The 14867-nt window shown below is 46.3% G+C and overlaps 1 protein-coding gene across 1 annotated transcript in view; it reads right to left on the reverse strand.

Moving 5' to 3' along the window:
- Positions 1-14867, reverse strand: part of TBC1D9 (TBC1 domain family member 9) — a 198260-nt gene that overhangs the window by 63057 nt on the left and 120336 nt on the right. Inside the window, exon 16 of the mRNA XM_033939755.1 lies at positions 4421-4489. Within this exon, the coding sequence (XP_033795646.1) occupies positions 4421-4489 (69 nt within the window). The remainder of the gene's footprint in view (positions 1-4420; positions 4490-14867) is intronic.

The raw sequence follows: 14867 nt of genomic DNA on the forward strand, positions 1-14867 counted from the left end.
GAATAACGTTATCTTACCTTGAAGCCCCTGTGTTAGGTCCCCTATGAATATGTTGAAAAGGAGCGGGCCCAAGACTGAGCCCTGCGGTACTCCACAGGTCACCTCCGATGTTTTAGAGAGGGTACCGTAACTACCACCCTCTGAAGTCTGCCACTCAGCCAGTCATTGACCCATGTAGTTAGTGTTTCTCCCAGCCCCATTGATTTCATCTTGCTCAACAGCCTGCAATGCGGGACACTATTGAAAGCTTTGCTGAAGTCTAGGTATACGACGTCCACGGATTCTCCCAAATCTAGCTGTTTTGTTACCCAGTCAAAGAAGCTGATGAGATTGGATTGGCAGGACCTACCCTTGGTGAATCCGTGTTGACTGGGATCCCGTAGATTCTCCTCATCCAAGATTGCGTCTAATTTACGTTTGATTAGTGTTTCCATGAGTTTGCATACTATTGATGTGAGACTGGATTTGGCCCTCAAGGAGGGACTTTGGGCACCCCTGCATTAGGTCCTGCACTACATCTTTTACTTTGACTTTCAGCTGAAGTAAAGATTTATTACTACGAGTATAGATAAAACCAACCGAAACACTTCTAAAATCTATTAGAAACGCACCAAAAAAACCCAACAACCAACACAAGCAATTTAAAATTCAGTATTTTGCATTACTAATTGTTTATCTTTAGGACAGTACTTTTACTGCTTATTTTCCTACACTAAAATATTACAGCAGAGTGCAAGATGAGCCAACTTACAAAAGCACATTTTTTGTCCGCAATTTAATTTCAGGAAGATAACGTGAGCAAAAATTCTGCAAAAGACACTGGGACTTTGAACCAAAAGTATGAATGACAAACTTTTAAGAATGGAGCAAGTTCGAGAGCGAGTTACGCAAATCTTTACTTTACCAAAAGTTGCATAAAATTCAATCTTTGGGTAAAAATGTGCTATTTCAAGAGAGACTGTAAATAAGTCCCTAATACATACATGGAATAAATTTGGAACGGCTGCGCTAAAAGATAGTACAGCTTACTACATTGGTCTCTTGTACATGACAAGGTCTTGTAGGAGAGGCTGCTACATAGACTTGTCAGACTGAAGTTGTAACCTTGCTAATTTTTAGGACCTGGTTAGAAAGGGGAGAGGGCAATGTAGCTTTGATAAAATCAGTCTCCTGAAGCACAGAGTGCAGGGATACTCCAAAACAGAAAAGATCTAAACCATTGTTTTAGTTGTCTTAAGAGTTTGAGATCCATATTGAGCAGAAATTATGAGTGCCCTATTAGGACAATCAAGTGAAGGTCAAATTGTTTTATCACTCACAGATTTATACTACTATTAATTATTTCTATAGCACTGTACAGCGTCATAAAGACAACAGTCCCTGCTCGAAAAAGCTCACAATCTAAACAGACAAGACAGACAAACAGGATGCCATGGATACAGTTTAAGGGGAACGATTAATCTGCTGGCTAGGCTGGTGGACAGTGGGGAATAGGGTTATGGATTGAAGGCTATATAAAAAATGTGGGTTTTCAGTCTGCTTTTAAACAAGGGAAGGGGCTTGGGGGATAAAACTCGGGTAGTTTATTCCAGGCATAGGGGGCAACTAGATGAAAGGAACGAAGTGTGGAATTGGCAGTGGAGGAGAAGGGTACAGCTAAGAGCAGCTTATCTGAGGAACGGAGTTCTCCGGGAGGTGTATAAGGAGAGAGAAGACAGGCAGATATTGAGGAGCAGTAGAATGAACACACTTGTAGGTCAGCAATAGGATCTTAAACTGTATGCAAAGGCAGATAGGGAGCCAGTGAAATGACATGAGTGTAGCGAGGTTGGTAGATGTGTCTTGCAACAGAGTTTTGCACAGATTGCAGTCGGGAGAGATGGCACTGCGGAAGACCAGTTAGAAGTAGATTGCAGTAATCTAAGCGTGAGGTTACAAGAGTGCGGACAAGGGTCCCGGTAGTGTGCTCAGAAAGGAAAGGGTGAATTTTGGAGATGTTAGAAACGTAGAAACAGGATGTTGTAGAGATAGAAGCGATGGGCTTTAGCAGTTTGTTGGATATGCATAGAAAATGAGAGGTTCCGAGCAAAGGAGACTGGAACGATGACAGTATTATTTACAGAAACGGAGAACAGAGGGAGAGGAGTGGAGGGATTTGGAGGAAAGAGGAGCAGCTTAGTTTTGGACATGTTTAGTTTCAGATGATGACAAGACATCCAGGCAGCAATGTCAGCCAAACAGGCTGAGATTTTCTTGGAATTTAAATGAAATTTTGTGTGTAGAGAGGTAGATCTGGGATTCATCAGCATACAGTATAGGTCAGTGGTCTCAAACTCAAACCCTTTGCGGGGCCACATTTTAAATTTGTAGGTACTTGGAGGGCCGCAGAAAAAATAGCTAACGTCTTATTAAAGAAATGACAATTTTGCATGAGGTAAAACTCTTTATAGTTTATAAAACTTTCCTTTAACAGTTAAAAGGAAAGATATATAAACTATAAAGAGTTTTACCTCATGCAAAATTGTCATTTCTTTAATAAGACATTAACTATTTTTTCTGCGGCCCTCCAAGTACTCTATTTTTTTCTGCAGCACTCACATTTAAAGTTCAATATCTTTTCTCTCTCAAAACATTTCAATCACTAAATTGAAATAAAAATAATTTTCCTACCTTTGTTTGGTAATTTCATCAGTCTCTGGTTGCACTTTATTCTTCTGACTGTGCATCCAATACTTCTTCCCTTCTTTCAGCCTCCTGTATGCTTCCTCTCCTCCAGACCTCATTCCCTCCCCCAACTTTCTTTCTTTGTCTTTCTCTGATTCCGTGCCCCATTTTTTGCTTTGTTTCTGGTTCCCTGTCCCCCCCTCCTTCTTTCTTTCTCCGTGCCCCATTTTTTGCTTTTTTTTTCTGGCTCCCTGTCCCCACCCCACCTTATTTCTTTCTTTCTTCCTTCCTGCCCTCCCCCATGCCACCGCCGCCGCGGAATAGGCTGCTGCCGCTGCCGCTATCAGGAACAGGCCGAGATCTCCCTGCTTCTCTTCTGCACGGGGTCGACCAACTCTCGCTGCCCGACGTCAATTCTAACGTCGGAAAGGACGTTCCGGGCAGCCAGGCAGCGATTGGCTAGCCAGAACGTCCTCTTGACGTCGGGCCGTGAGAGTTGGTCGGCCCCGCAGGGAAGAGAAGCAGGGAGATCAAAGAACACGTTGCCGGCCTGATCCCGATGGCAGCAGTGAGAAGGGAAGGGAAGCAGGTTGGGCCCCACTGCTCTAGACGAGCCGCGAGCCGCACTCTAGGGAGAACAGTGGACCGCACCCCCCCTTGGTACGCCACTGGAGTAGCAGCGTGTCTGGCCGGGTCGTTCGTTCAAAGCCGCGGGTAACGGCTCCTTGCGAGATCCGTGCCTGCGTCTGAAGCCTTTCTGTTGTTGTGACATCAGAGAGGCTTCCGATGCAGGAGTGGATAGCCAAGGAGCCGCCAACCCACGACTTTGAACAAACGAACCGGCTGTTGCTCCAAAAGGAAGAGAATGATCGCCTCCAGACTGTGGGCCGCAAATAAAACCTGGAGAGCCACATGCGGCCCATGGGCCGCGTGTTTGAGACCGCTGGTATAGGTGATATTGGAAACCATGGGAGGAGATCAGGGCACTGAGGGAAGAGGTGCAGAGAGAGAAATGAAGAGTTATTAATACAGAACCCTGGGGTACGTCAACTGCTAGCGGGATAGCAGCAGAGGACTCACTGACGCATACACTAAATATGCGATGGGAGAGGTAGGAGGCAAACTAGGAGAGGACAGACTTTCAGAAAACAGACAAGGACAGCGTGTCGAGGACTAAGCAGTGATTAACAGTGTGAAAAGCAGACAAGTCAAGAAGGATGAGCATTGAGTAAAGGCCCTTGGATCTGGCCAGAAACAGGTCACTGCAGACTCTGGTGAAGGCAGTCTCTATGGAATGTAAGGGTCGGAAGCCTGATTGTAGAGGATCAAGAGTCTGTCGAAATGAAAGGAAGTCAAGGACTGCACGCTCGAGTAGCTTGGATAGAAACGGAAGAAGGGAGACAGGGTGATAAGTTGGGTGGGCAGGTGGGGTCCAGCGAGAGATTTTTTGAGGAGCGGCTTAACCGTATGTTTGAAGGCATCAGGGACAGTTATAAAAGTATCATTTTATATAAATCACACAACTATACTTTGGGTTTTCAATGATACAGCAAATAAATCTATATGTTTTTACCAATTTTTGTACAGTACAGTCTCTTATTACATTAGAGATTTCTATTCCGCCATTACCTTGCGGTTCAAGGCGGATTATCTGACCTTCGCTAACCTGACTATTCGGCAAACCTGACAAAACCCCTCCCCCACCCCCGGTGATGTCATTACTGCATACTTTCATCATATATTTTGTCCACTGTACCTTGAAAAATGCATACAGCTCCTCCAGTTCATCCACTGTAAAGGAAGTCTCGGTAATGATTGTCCGGACCTTTACAAAAATTTTAACATACAATTTAAACCTTTGTGTTTAAATCTCTTTACTGAAAATTTCAAAAAAAATAGATCACAACACAAAACAGTTATTACAATGCAGAAGTTAACAAATCAAGCTAATTTGTAAAAACTAAAGTAAAATCCCCTCCCCCACCCACTCCATAGTAAATCTAGGCCTGGAAGGTGAAACAGCAAGAGAAAAAAACCCAAAAAAACACATGCTTTAAAACTGTATTACTGAAGGGGGTTCCCTTCACCCATGGAGGGACTGGTTTCCAATATCTTCCAGAATTTAAACTTTTAAAAGTGATTCTGTTTTCAAATCATGCGCTCGAGTCATTGCTGAGAAATAAAATGAGTTTTTAAAATAAGACTCCTACAGTGAAGACTACTAAATAACAAGATAAGTTCTGTGGTCTAGTTTTTCAAATTTGAATAATATGCACAGTATTTGCTGAAGATTTTTTGAAAAAGTACTATATCTTCAGAATTGATTGGTGAAGGGTTTATATTAGCTCTAAGATAAAAAAAGCATAAAAAAAAGCACAAAAAAGTATTGATTGGCCAATGATTGGAGCAGGCGTATCACAACTACGCGGATCATCTCAGCTTGTGATTGAATTGCTGTGCGTAGGCTCCATCTCTGAGGCCATATAGTGAGCCCTAAATTATAATGGGCTAACAATACTGCTGTGTATTGTTCTATATAAGTGGTATTTTACACTATTTTTTGTGATTGGGACATATACCGCTGGGTTGTATGATTTGAGAAATAGAAGGCCCATAAAAATGTATTTCAACATGAAGCCCCAATTCCAATGCTATATTATAGAAAGCATTTACTGGTTTTGACACTTTAACCAACATTGAGTATCCTGAGGGAAGGGTTCTCCACCTAGTCCTCAGTACTCGCCCAGCAAGTTTGGTTTTCAGAATACCTGCAATGAATGCACATATGAGGAATGGAAGCTGCATCGGAAAACAGAATTTAACCGGGATCTTCAGTTCAGCAAAAAAAGGGAGGTTCTTTGGTTGACAGGACACATAGTCTGTCATCTAAATCTGATCAAATATGAGGAATATCCATATTGAACTTTCAAAATATAAAATTCCTGTAAAAGATTTTCTCTCTCTCATCAGAATCATATTAGAATGCACCTAATTGGTGTACCGAAATTCAATACAGGCAGTCCCCAAGTTACAGACGCTCAACTTAAGTATGACTCAGACTTAAGAACACAGTTGCGGCTTTATTTGATTTCACCGAGCAGTATTTCCAGTGGCACAGACTCCTACACTTTTCCTGTAGCGGATTCAGGAATGATGCATGGTTACAATAAGAACAGTGTGTGGTTGTGCCTGCTGTACCTTAGAGTGAACACTGATAGGGACAGTTGGTCCTTTTGTCAGCTGGGAGCAGAGGTAAGCAGCATCAATCTTAAAAAATACAAGTTCTGAGTTACATACAAATCCAACTTAAGAACAACTTTAAAAACGTAACTCGTTCTTAACCCGGGGACTGCCTGTATTCAAAATCATAAATCAAAATCTTTTAAAAAATGGTTTTACCAATATTTAGCATTTTTAGAGTATTATTCTTGTGTGCAGTGTGTCACCCAATAAAAGTTTACAATTTGCAAAGAATCTATTTTTAGACCCATAGAAGCATAGAAGATGACGGCAGATAAGGGCCATAGCCCATCAGGTCTGCCCACTCTACTGACCCACCCCCAAGTCTACTATCCTAGGGATCCCACTCCTTGTGACAGGTTCCCTTGGTTTAACCCTCTAAGGATACTAGAATACTACTAGGGTAACAATGTGGTACTTAACCCTCTAAGGATACTAGAATACTTCTAGAGCAGTGGTTCCCAAACCTGTCCTGGGGGGACCCCCAGCCAGTCAGGTTTTCAAGATATCCCTAATGAATATGAATGAGAGAGATTTGCATACCTGTCACTTCCATTATATGCAAATCTCTCTCATGCATATTCATTAGGGATATCTTGAAAACCTGACTGGTTCCTTTCTGTGAGAAGGTTCTCACCAAAATTGGACCTGAAACCGCAAAAATCGGAGCTCCTTTGGCCTGTCGTGGCTGAAAAGCCTGGGACTTTCCCAATGCTGAGGCTGAAAAACCGACTGACACGAAAAGGGAATCCCCAGCCGCTCCAGCAGTAAGGGAATCCTTCGTGAGGTACATGCGGCGGTGTGCCCTGGCCGCCAGCAACTGATGCCAATGAGACTCCCCCACCGCTCCGGCCTGCACAACGCTTGCACAGACCAGCTGCGAGTACCTTGCATATGGAGCACAATGAGCATTTTTTCCCCCCTTAAAAGTGCTGATTGTGCTGAAAAACGCCCTAGCTGTAATAAAAGTGTCGGTTAGATGAGAAAAAACAATACAAATGGTAGTTTTAAAGGGAATTGAGCCCTTTAGACCGGCACACCTCAGGATTTTTTTCTTCTCTTAGAACAGACTCCATGGCTTTCAAAGCTGGAGGGCTGACCAACCAGGGGGCCAGGTCGCCGGCTGAGGCACCTCTACAAAAATGTGAAGAGGTGGAGGAAGATGGGGGGGAGGGACCCAGCACGAGACCCGCCGAGTTTAACACCCCCCAGGTCAGACGGATCCCTAAACAGGACCCGTCCAAGCTCTATCCGGCTGATCCAGCACAAAAGGGGAACCCAGGAGTCCAAAACAAAATTCCAACAGTACTAAGAGGGGAGCTGAACACTGTTCCCTCTAAGCTGTGCACGTGCACACAACTTGTCGAACCCGCGCACACAAATTAATAGCGCGTACAAAAAAATTTTTTTTGCCTAAAATGATTTTCACTGCTAAAATGAAATGTTGCAGAAGACCAGCTGTTCCGATTTCCCATTTATCACATTTATTAAAGCGCTATAATATAAATTTTAAATCATTCACGTGATTCTGTTATCTTTGGCAGTTGAACTTGACAAGTCACGTGCCCCATAGGGCCATAGCCTATGGCCCATAGGATATGAAACACTTCCGATTCTTTGACTTCCTGAAGTTCTGCCATATTGTTTATTTCGTGAAATCGTAGTGTGCAGCGTGTAACCAGATATAACTCTTAAAATGTCTAAACCACGAATGGTGAAAAGTGTAAAATGCAAGAGAGCTACAACAGCTTTTAGGTCTGAATGGCTTGAAGAAATTGTTGAAACGGAGACACCGAAATCTCGAAATACAATGAGTGTTCGACTGGGTGAAATATTTACCTATGACGAAGACGATGGAGTTGTGTGTTGTTATTAACAAGATGCCAAAGCAACTGGAAAGTTCTCTGCTGGAAAAATATGGGATGATGTTTGGAAACTGGACTTTCTGAAACGCCATCTATCAAGTAAATCTCATACCGACAGTATTAGGAAACTCAGAAGTAAAAATCCGAATTTAAGAGGGGGACTGGTTAACATGTTGCTTGAAAGCCCAACCCAAAAAGAAAACAGGCAAATTAGTAATGAACAGAAGCGTTCCAGTCCTGATGAAATTAAGGTTCTTGTCGACAATGTTGTGCTGGCCATTAAGATGAATATCTCAATGTTCAAGATATCAATGAGCACATGGAAGTATGTTAGTATACCTGATAGCTGGAGAAGCAAAAACTATGCGTTTGAATTTCTTGGAATTATCAATGGCATCGTGCAAGATGATCGTATGACAGACATTAAATTAGCAATGTATCATATGTTAACTGTTGATGAAAGCAGATATTTCTGTCAACAAGTACTTAATACTCTACTTTAATAATAATAATAATAATAATAATAATAACTTTATTCTTGTATCCCGCAATACCATGGAAGTTCAATGCGGTTAACAATAGAAGAGACTGTACATTTACAGCGATGATACATATTACAGTGTTAATTACATTTACAAAGATGTTACATAAATAGCAGTAATAAAAAGGCATATACTAAAGAAGAGACTGTACGTATACAGCGATGTTCCATGTTAAAGCGGTGGTACATTTACAGTGATGTTAAATATGAGGCTATGAAAAGGCAGGGCAATTAGATAAAACAGAGCTTGAGAAAGAGAGGCCATAGTGGCTTGGGAGGGGGGCGTAGTCAGAGGGAATGGAGGCATGTCGAGGTCAGGAGGGTGCAGGGAAGGGGGGAAGGCAGCGTTAGCGGAATTTGTCGAAGAGGTAGGTTTTTAGTGACTTCCTGAACAGGTGGTAGGGTGGAGAGTTGGAGATGAGGGCGGTAAGGCAATTGTTCCATTTGCCCGCTTGGAATGCTTTAAGTATCGGCCAGTCAATTCAAATGAGTATAGGACATCATTTGGTGGGATGCTACAGTTGGAAGCATGTGATGCTACATCAATAGTAACAGCAATTAGGGAATTCTATAGGAAACATGAACTTGACCTGAATAAAATGGTTATGTTCACCTCTGATGGTGCCTCTGTTATGTTGGGCAAAATAGATGGTGTTGCAGCACAGCTGAGAAAAGGGTGTCAGGTCAAAAGCGCACCGGGACAAAGGCGTGTGCAGACAATTGAGCGCAGCGCGGAGGCGCACGCCGAAGAAAATTACTGTTTTTAGGGGCTCCGACGGGGGGGGGGGCGTGGGGGAGGAACCCCCCCACTTTACTTAATACAGATCGTGCCGCGTTGTGGGGGGTTTGGGGGGTTGTAACCCCCCACATTTTACTGAAAACTTCACTTTTTCCCTGTTTTTCGGGAAAAAGTTAAGGTTTCCAGTAAATTGTGGGGGGTTACAACCCCCCCAAACCCCCCCAACGCCGCCGCGATCTGTATTAAGTAAAGTGGGGGGGCTCCCCAACAATACCCCCCCCCCCGTCGCAGACCCTAAAAACAGTAATTTTCTTCGGCACGCGCCTCCGTCTTGCGCTCAGTTGTCGGCGCACGCCTTTATCTTCCGCGATTATGTCTATGAACTGAGAAAAGACATTTCACATTTAGTGCAGCAACATTGTATTGCACATCGGGAAGATTTGGGACTTTCTGATTCATGGAAAGAAGTAGAAGTAAAATTGATGAAAAAAGTAGAAACTGTAATGAGAACTGTGTACACAGTGTTCTGTCGGTCTTCTACTAAACGATGCAAATTTCAATAAATAGCAGATGCATCTGAATGTGAATCAATTGCTTTCAGACCTCTGAATGAAGTGCGCTGGTTATCTAGACACTTTGCACTTAAACCAATTATTCAAAATTATGATCCCCTGTTAAAATATCTTGAAGAAGACAAAGATAAAGCAATGTTACTTACCATAACAGTTGTTATTCAAGGACAGCAGGCAGCTATTCTCACCAGTGGGTGATGTCATCCAACGGAGCCCCGATGCAGACATCTCACAAGCATACTTGCTTGTAGAAACTTTTAGAAGTTTCGAGTTGCCCACACTGCGCATGCGCGAGTGCCTTCCCGCCCGATGCACCGGGCGTGTCTCCTCAGTTCAGATAGCTAGCAGAGAAGCCAAACCAGGGGAGGTGGGTGGGACGTGAGAATAGCTGCCTGCTGGCCCTGGATAACAACTGTTACGGTAAGTGACATTGCTTTATCCCAGGACAAGCAGGCAGGTATTCTCACTAGTGGGTGACCTCCAAGCTTACCACAATGGGATAGTGGGAGAGTTGGCAACTTAGGAGAACAAATTTTGTAACACTGTTTGGCCAAACTGTCCATCCCATCTGGAGAAGTATCCAGACAATAGTGTGAGGTGAAGGTATGAACCAAGGACCAAGTGGCAGCTTTACAAATCTCCTCAATCGGTGTCGATCTGAGGAAAGCTACAGAGGCTGCCATTGCTCTGACCTTATGAGCTGTGACTTTACTGTGAAGGGGTAATCCAGCCTGGGCATAGCAGAAAGAGATACAAGCCGCCATCCAGTTGGAGATGGTGCGCTTAGAGATAGGGCGACCCAACTTGTTCAGATCAAAGGAGATGAAAAGTTGAGGAGCAGTTCTGTGCGGCTTGGTACATTCCAAGTAGAAAGCCAAAGCACGCTTACAGTCCAGAGTGTGAAGAGCTGATTCTCCAGGATGAGAATGCGACTTCGGAAAAAACACCGGAAGAACAATGGATTGATTCAGATGAAATTCCGAAACCACCTTAGGGAGGAATTTGGGATGAGTACGAAGGACCACCTTGTCATGATGAAACACTGTAAAGGGCGGATCCGCAACCAATGCTTGAAGTTCACTTACTCGACAGGCCAAAGTGAGGCCGATGAGAAGCACCACTTTCCAAGTGAGAAATTTCAGAGGAGCCTTGTTAAGAGGCTCAAATGGAGGCTTCATAAGCTGAGAAAGAACGACATTGAGGTCCCAAACCACAGGAGGCGGTTTGAGGGGAGGATTGACAAGGAAAAGTCCTTTCATGAATCTGGAAACCACAGGATGTGCAGAAAGAGATTTCCCCTGAAGAGGCTGGTGGAAAGCAGCAATTGCATTAAGGTGGACTCTGATCGATGTAGACTTGAAGCCAGAATGAGACAGGTGCAAAAGATAGTCCAAAACAGAGGACAAGGGGGCATGTTGAGGCTCCTTGTGCTGAGAAAAACACCAAGTAGAGAATCTAGTCCATTTCTGGGAATAGCACATTAGAGTAGCAGGCTTCCTTGAAGCTTCCAAAACATCCCGCACAGCCGGTGAAAACTGAAGGGGAGTTACGCTGAGAAGAACCAAGCTGTCAGGTGTAGCGACTGCAGGTTGGGATGAAGCAGAGATCCCAGATGCTGCGTAAGCAGAGATGGAAACACTGGCAGAAGGAAGAGCTCCCTGCTACTGAGTTGCAGAAGGAGGGAGTACCAAGGTTGTCTGGGCCACCGAGGAGCAATCAGAATCATGGTGGCCCGGTCGGACTTGAGCTTGACCAGAGTCTTTTGAATAAGAGGAAACGCATACAGAAAGATTCCCCCAGTCCAGATGATGAGATCCTGGAGCAGAACTGAGGCAGTTTGAAGTTGTGGGGAGCTGCAAAGAGGTCTATCTGAGGCGTTCCCCACAGGGAGAAGATTTGATGAAGGGGCTTGGAATGGAGAGTCCACTCATGAGGCTGGAGAAGACGACTCAAGTTGTCCGACAAGGCAATATCCGCCCCTTGAATGTAGACAGCTTTGAGGAAGAAGTTGTGGCGAATCTCCCAATCCCAAATTTTCAAAGCTTCCTGACAGAGGGAGGCCGATCCCGTGCCTCCCTGCTTGTTGACATAATAAATGGCGACCTGATTGTCCGTACGAATAAGGACCACCATGTCGTGAAGTTGATGCTGAAAAGCAGTGAGAGCATTGAAAATTGCCCTGAGTTCCAGGAGATTGATATGGCACAGACGATCCGCACTCGTCCAATAGCCCTGGGGGCGGAGACCGTCCAGATGAGCCCCCCAAGCATAGGTCGAGGAATCGGTCGTGAGGACCTTCTGATGGGTAGGCATGTAAAACAGCAAACCTCTGGAAAGATTGGAAGAGAGCATCCACCAGCGAAGTGACTGCAGCAGAGCAGGAGTGACCTGAATGTGACGAGTCAGAGGGTCGGAGATCTGCGACCATTGAGAAGCCAGGGCCCACTGAGGAATCCGCAGGTGAAGTCTGGCAAAAGGAGTCACGTGAACCGTAGAGGCCATGTGGCCCAGGAGCACCATCATGTGTCTCGCCGAGATAGATGGACGAGAAGAGACCGATTGACAAAGATGATGAAGAGCCGCCAGGCGCTGAGGAGGAAGGAACGCTCTGAGTTGAATAGTATCCAGAACAGCTCCGATGAAGGGGAGAGATTGTGAAAGTTGAAGATGGGATTTAGGAAAGTTGATCTCGAATCCCAGACTCTGTAGATTGGGACCTCTGAGTGGCACGGACGGCCCCCTGAGACGTGGAATCCTTGATGAGCCAGTTGTCGAGGTAGGGAAACACCTGCAGACCATGGTTCCTGAGTGCTGCGGCCACCACAATCAGGCATTTGGTGAAGACTCTGGGAGACGAAGCTAGGTCGAAAGGAAGAACTCTGTACTGAAGGTGAAGGTGTCCCACCCGAAATCTGAGGTATTGACGGGAGGCCGGATGGATGGGAATATGAGTGTAGGCCTCCTTGAGATCCAGGGATCCAGGGATAACCAGTCGTTCTGCTCAAGGAGGGGATAGAGGGAAGCCAGGGTCAACATGCGAAACTTCTCCCTGAGCAGGAACTTGTTGAGCACCCTGAGGTCCAAAATAGGACGCAGGTCACTGTCTTCTTCGGAACAAGGAAGTACCGGGAGTAAAAACCCCTGTTCTGTTGGTCCACAGGGACCAGCTCGACGGCACGAAGCCAGGGCAAAGCCTGAGCTTCCTGAAGAAGAAGGGCGGTCTGGGTTAAGTTGGAAGGATACTCTCTTGGAGGATGTTCTGGAGGAACATGATGGAACTGAAGAGAGTTTCCCTCTCTTACGATGGAAAGGACCCAGAGGTCGGTGGTAATAGTCGTCCATCAATGGTAAAAATGATGGAGACGACCTCCGATGGAAAAAGCAGGGAGGGCAGAACGATGAAAGTTATGCTCCCTACGAGAGGGTCAAAAAGGCTGGGGAACCTTGGGGACAGCAGAAGGTTGAGGTTTTTGTTGGGGCTTCTGCTGGTGCTGCCTCTTCACAGGCAGGCGGATGGTGGGGGCCTGCTTCGGCGGGTAGCGCCTCTGATAAATCATAGGCGGATGAGACGGACGAGAGATAGCAGGCTTGGGCTTCTAGCGGAGAATAGACTGAAAAGATTTTTCATGTTTGGACAACTTCTCCATCGCCGCCTCGATGGACTTGTCGAAAAGGTCCGCTCCCGCACAGGGAACGTTCGCTAGCCTGTCCTGGAGATTCGGGTCCATATCAATAGTCCGAAGCCATGCCAAGCGTCTCATGGCCACCGAACAAGCAGCCGCTCTGGCTGAGAGTTCAAAAGCGTCGTAAGACGATTGCATCATCTGCAAGCGGAGTTGGGACAACGATGCCAGTACCTCAGAGAACTCGAAGCGAACCTGAGAGTCCAGATATGGCAAAAACTTTTGAAGAATGGATAGAAAAAACTCAAAGTAGGTCGCAAAATGAAAACTGTAATTCAGGACTCGAGAAGCCATCATCGAGTTCTGGTAGATGCGCCTGTCAAATCTGTCCATGATTTTGCCCTCCCGGCCAGGAGTGGAGGCATAGACCTAGGAGGGATGAGACCGCTTCAGGGAGGATTCGACCAATAGGGACTGGTGAGAGAGCTGCGCCCCGTCGAAGCCTTTATGGTGCACTGTGCGGTACCTAGCATCCAACTTCCCTGGGACCGCAGTGATGGAGTATGGGGTCTCGAAGCATCTCATGAAAGTCTGGTCCAGAAACAGACTGGTCTAGAGGCAGACAGAGAGACTCAGCAGGAGGTTGGGGAAGATGCATCGTTTCCAGATATTCCTTAGAAAACTTGGAACCCGAATCCAGGGTGATGTCCAGATCCACCGCCATCTGCCTCAGGAAGGACGAGAATGACAACTGGTCCACCAGGGCCGGGTCTCGAGACGGGCTCGAAGAAGATGAGGCGGCCTGGTCCGCCGAGGCTGAGGACCGGCAAGGGGAGAACGAACCCCCGCAGTCCTCGAGTTCTGGCATAGGAGGAGGAGGCGAGTACTCCGGAGAAAACTCCTGAAAAGGCTGCTTGAGGCGAGGCGTGCCTCGATGAATGCCTCGATCGACGACCGGAGCTGTGTCGAGAAGTAGGCCTTGAGCGTCGAGGCGAGCGAAGCCCAGACGAGGCAGCCACCGAGTAGATGGGACTGGAGGCTGTGGATCGAAGCAGCAGAGGCTGAGACGAAGCCCCCCCGAGGCGCTCCCCAAGGCTTGAGGCTCGGCATCGAGGAGGAAGTCTCCGGTCTAGGCAAGCCATGTATCGAGGGTATCGATTCCAAAGGTGGCATGGGCAAAGACTCTGCTCCTTGCGAGGCATGCCCCGAAGCCAGACCAGACACTCGCTGAGACTCTGCTCCTAGCAGTGAGAGTGTGCGCCGATGAGGCACCAGAGGCGGCTCGACCTCGCGGGAGGCTTCCGCGTGCCCAGGCTGGATCTGGGAGAGAAGCGTCGGCCCAATCTTAGTAAAGAGCTCAACAAATCGCTTCTCCATTATGGCATGGAACGAAGCCGGCAAAGAGGGATCCGCATCAGCAATGGGACCTCCAGCACGGACATCGCTAACTCGGCCGCCAGGGAGCTTGAACTTGGAGGCCTTGGGCACCTTAAGCACCACTGGAGGAATGGGAGGCTGCGCTACCTGACCTGAGGAGACAGCGGAAGGCACTGCAGCAGGTGTCGGAGTCGAAACCAGCACGAACGAGGCAGACTTGAGCAGACTCGAGGCCAAAGATGTTGA

The sequence above is a fragment of the Geotrypetes seraphini genome, chromosome 1 (genome assembly GCF_902459505.1).
Source record: "Geotrypetes seraphini chromosome 1, aGeoSer1.1, whole genome shotgun sequence".
NCBI classification, from domain to species: domain Eukaryota; kingdom Metazoa; phylum Chordata; class Amphibia; order Gymnophiona; family Dermophiidae; genus Geotrypetes; species Geotrypetes seraphini.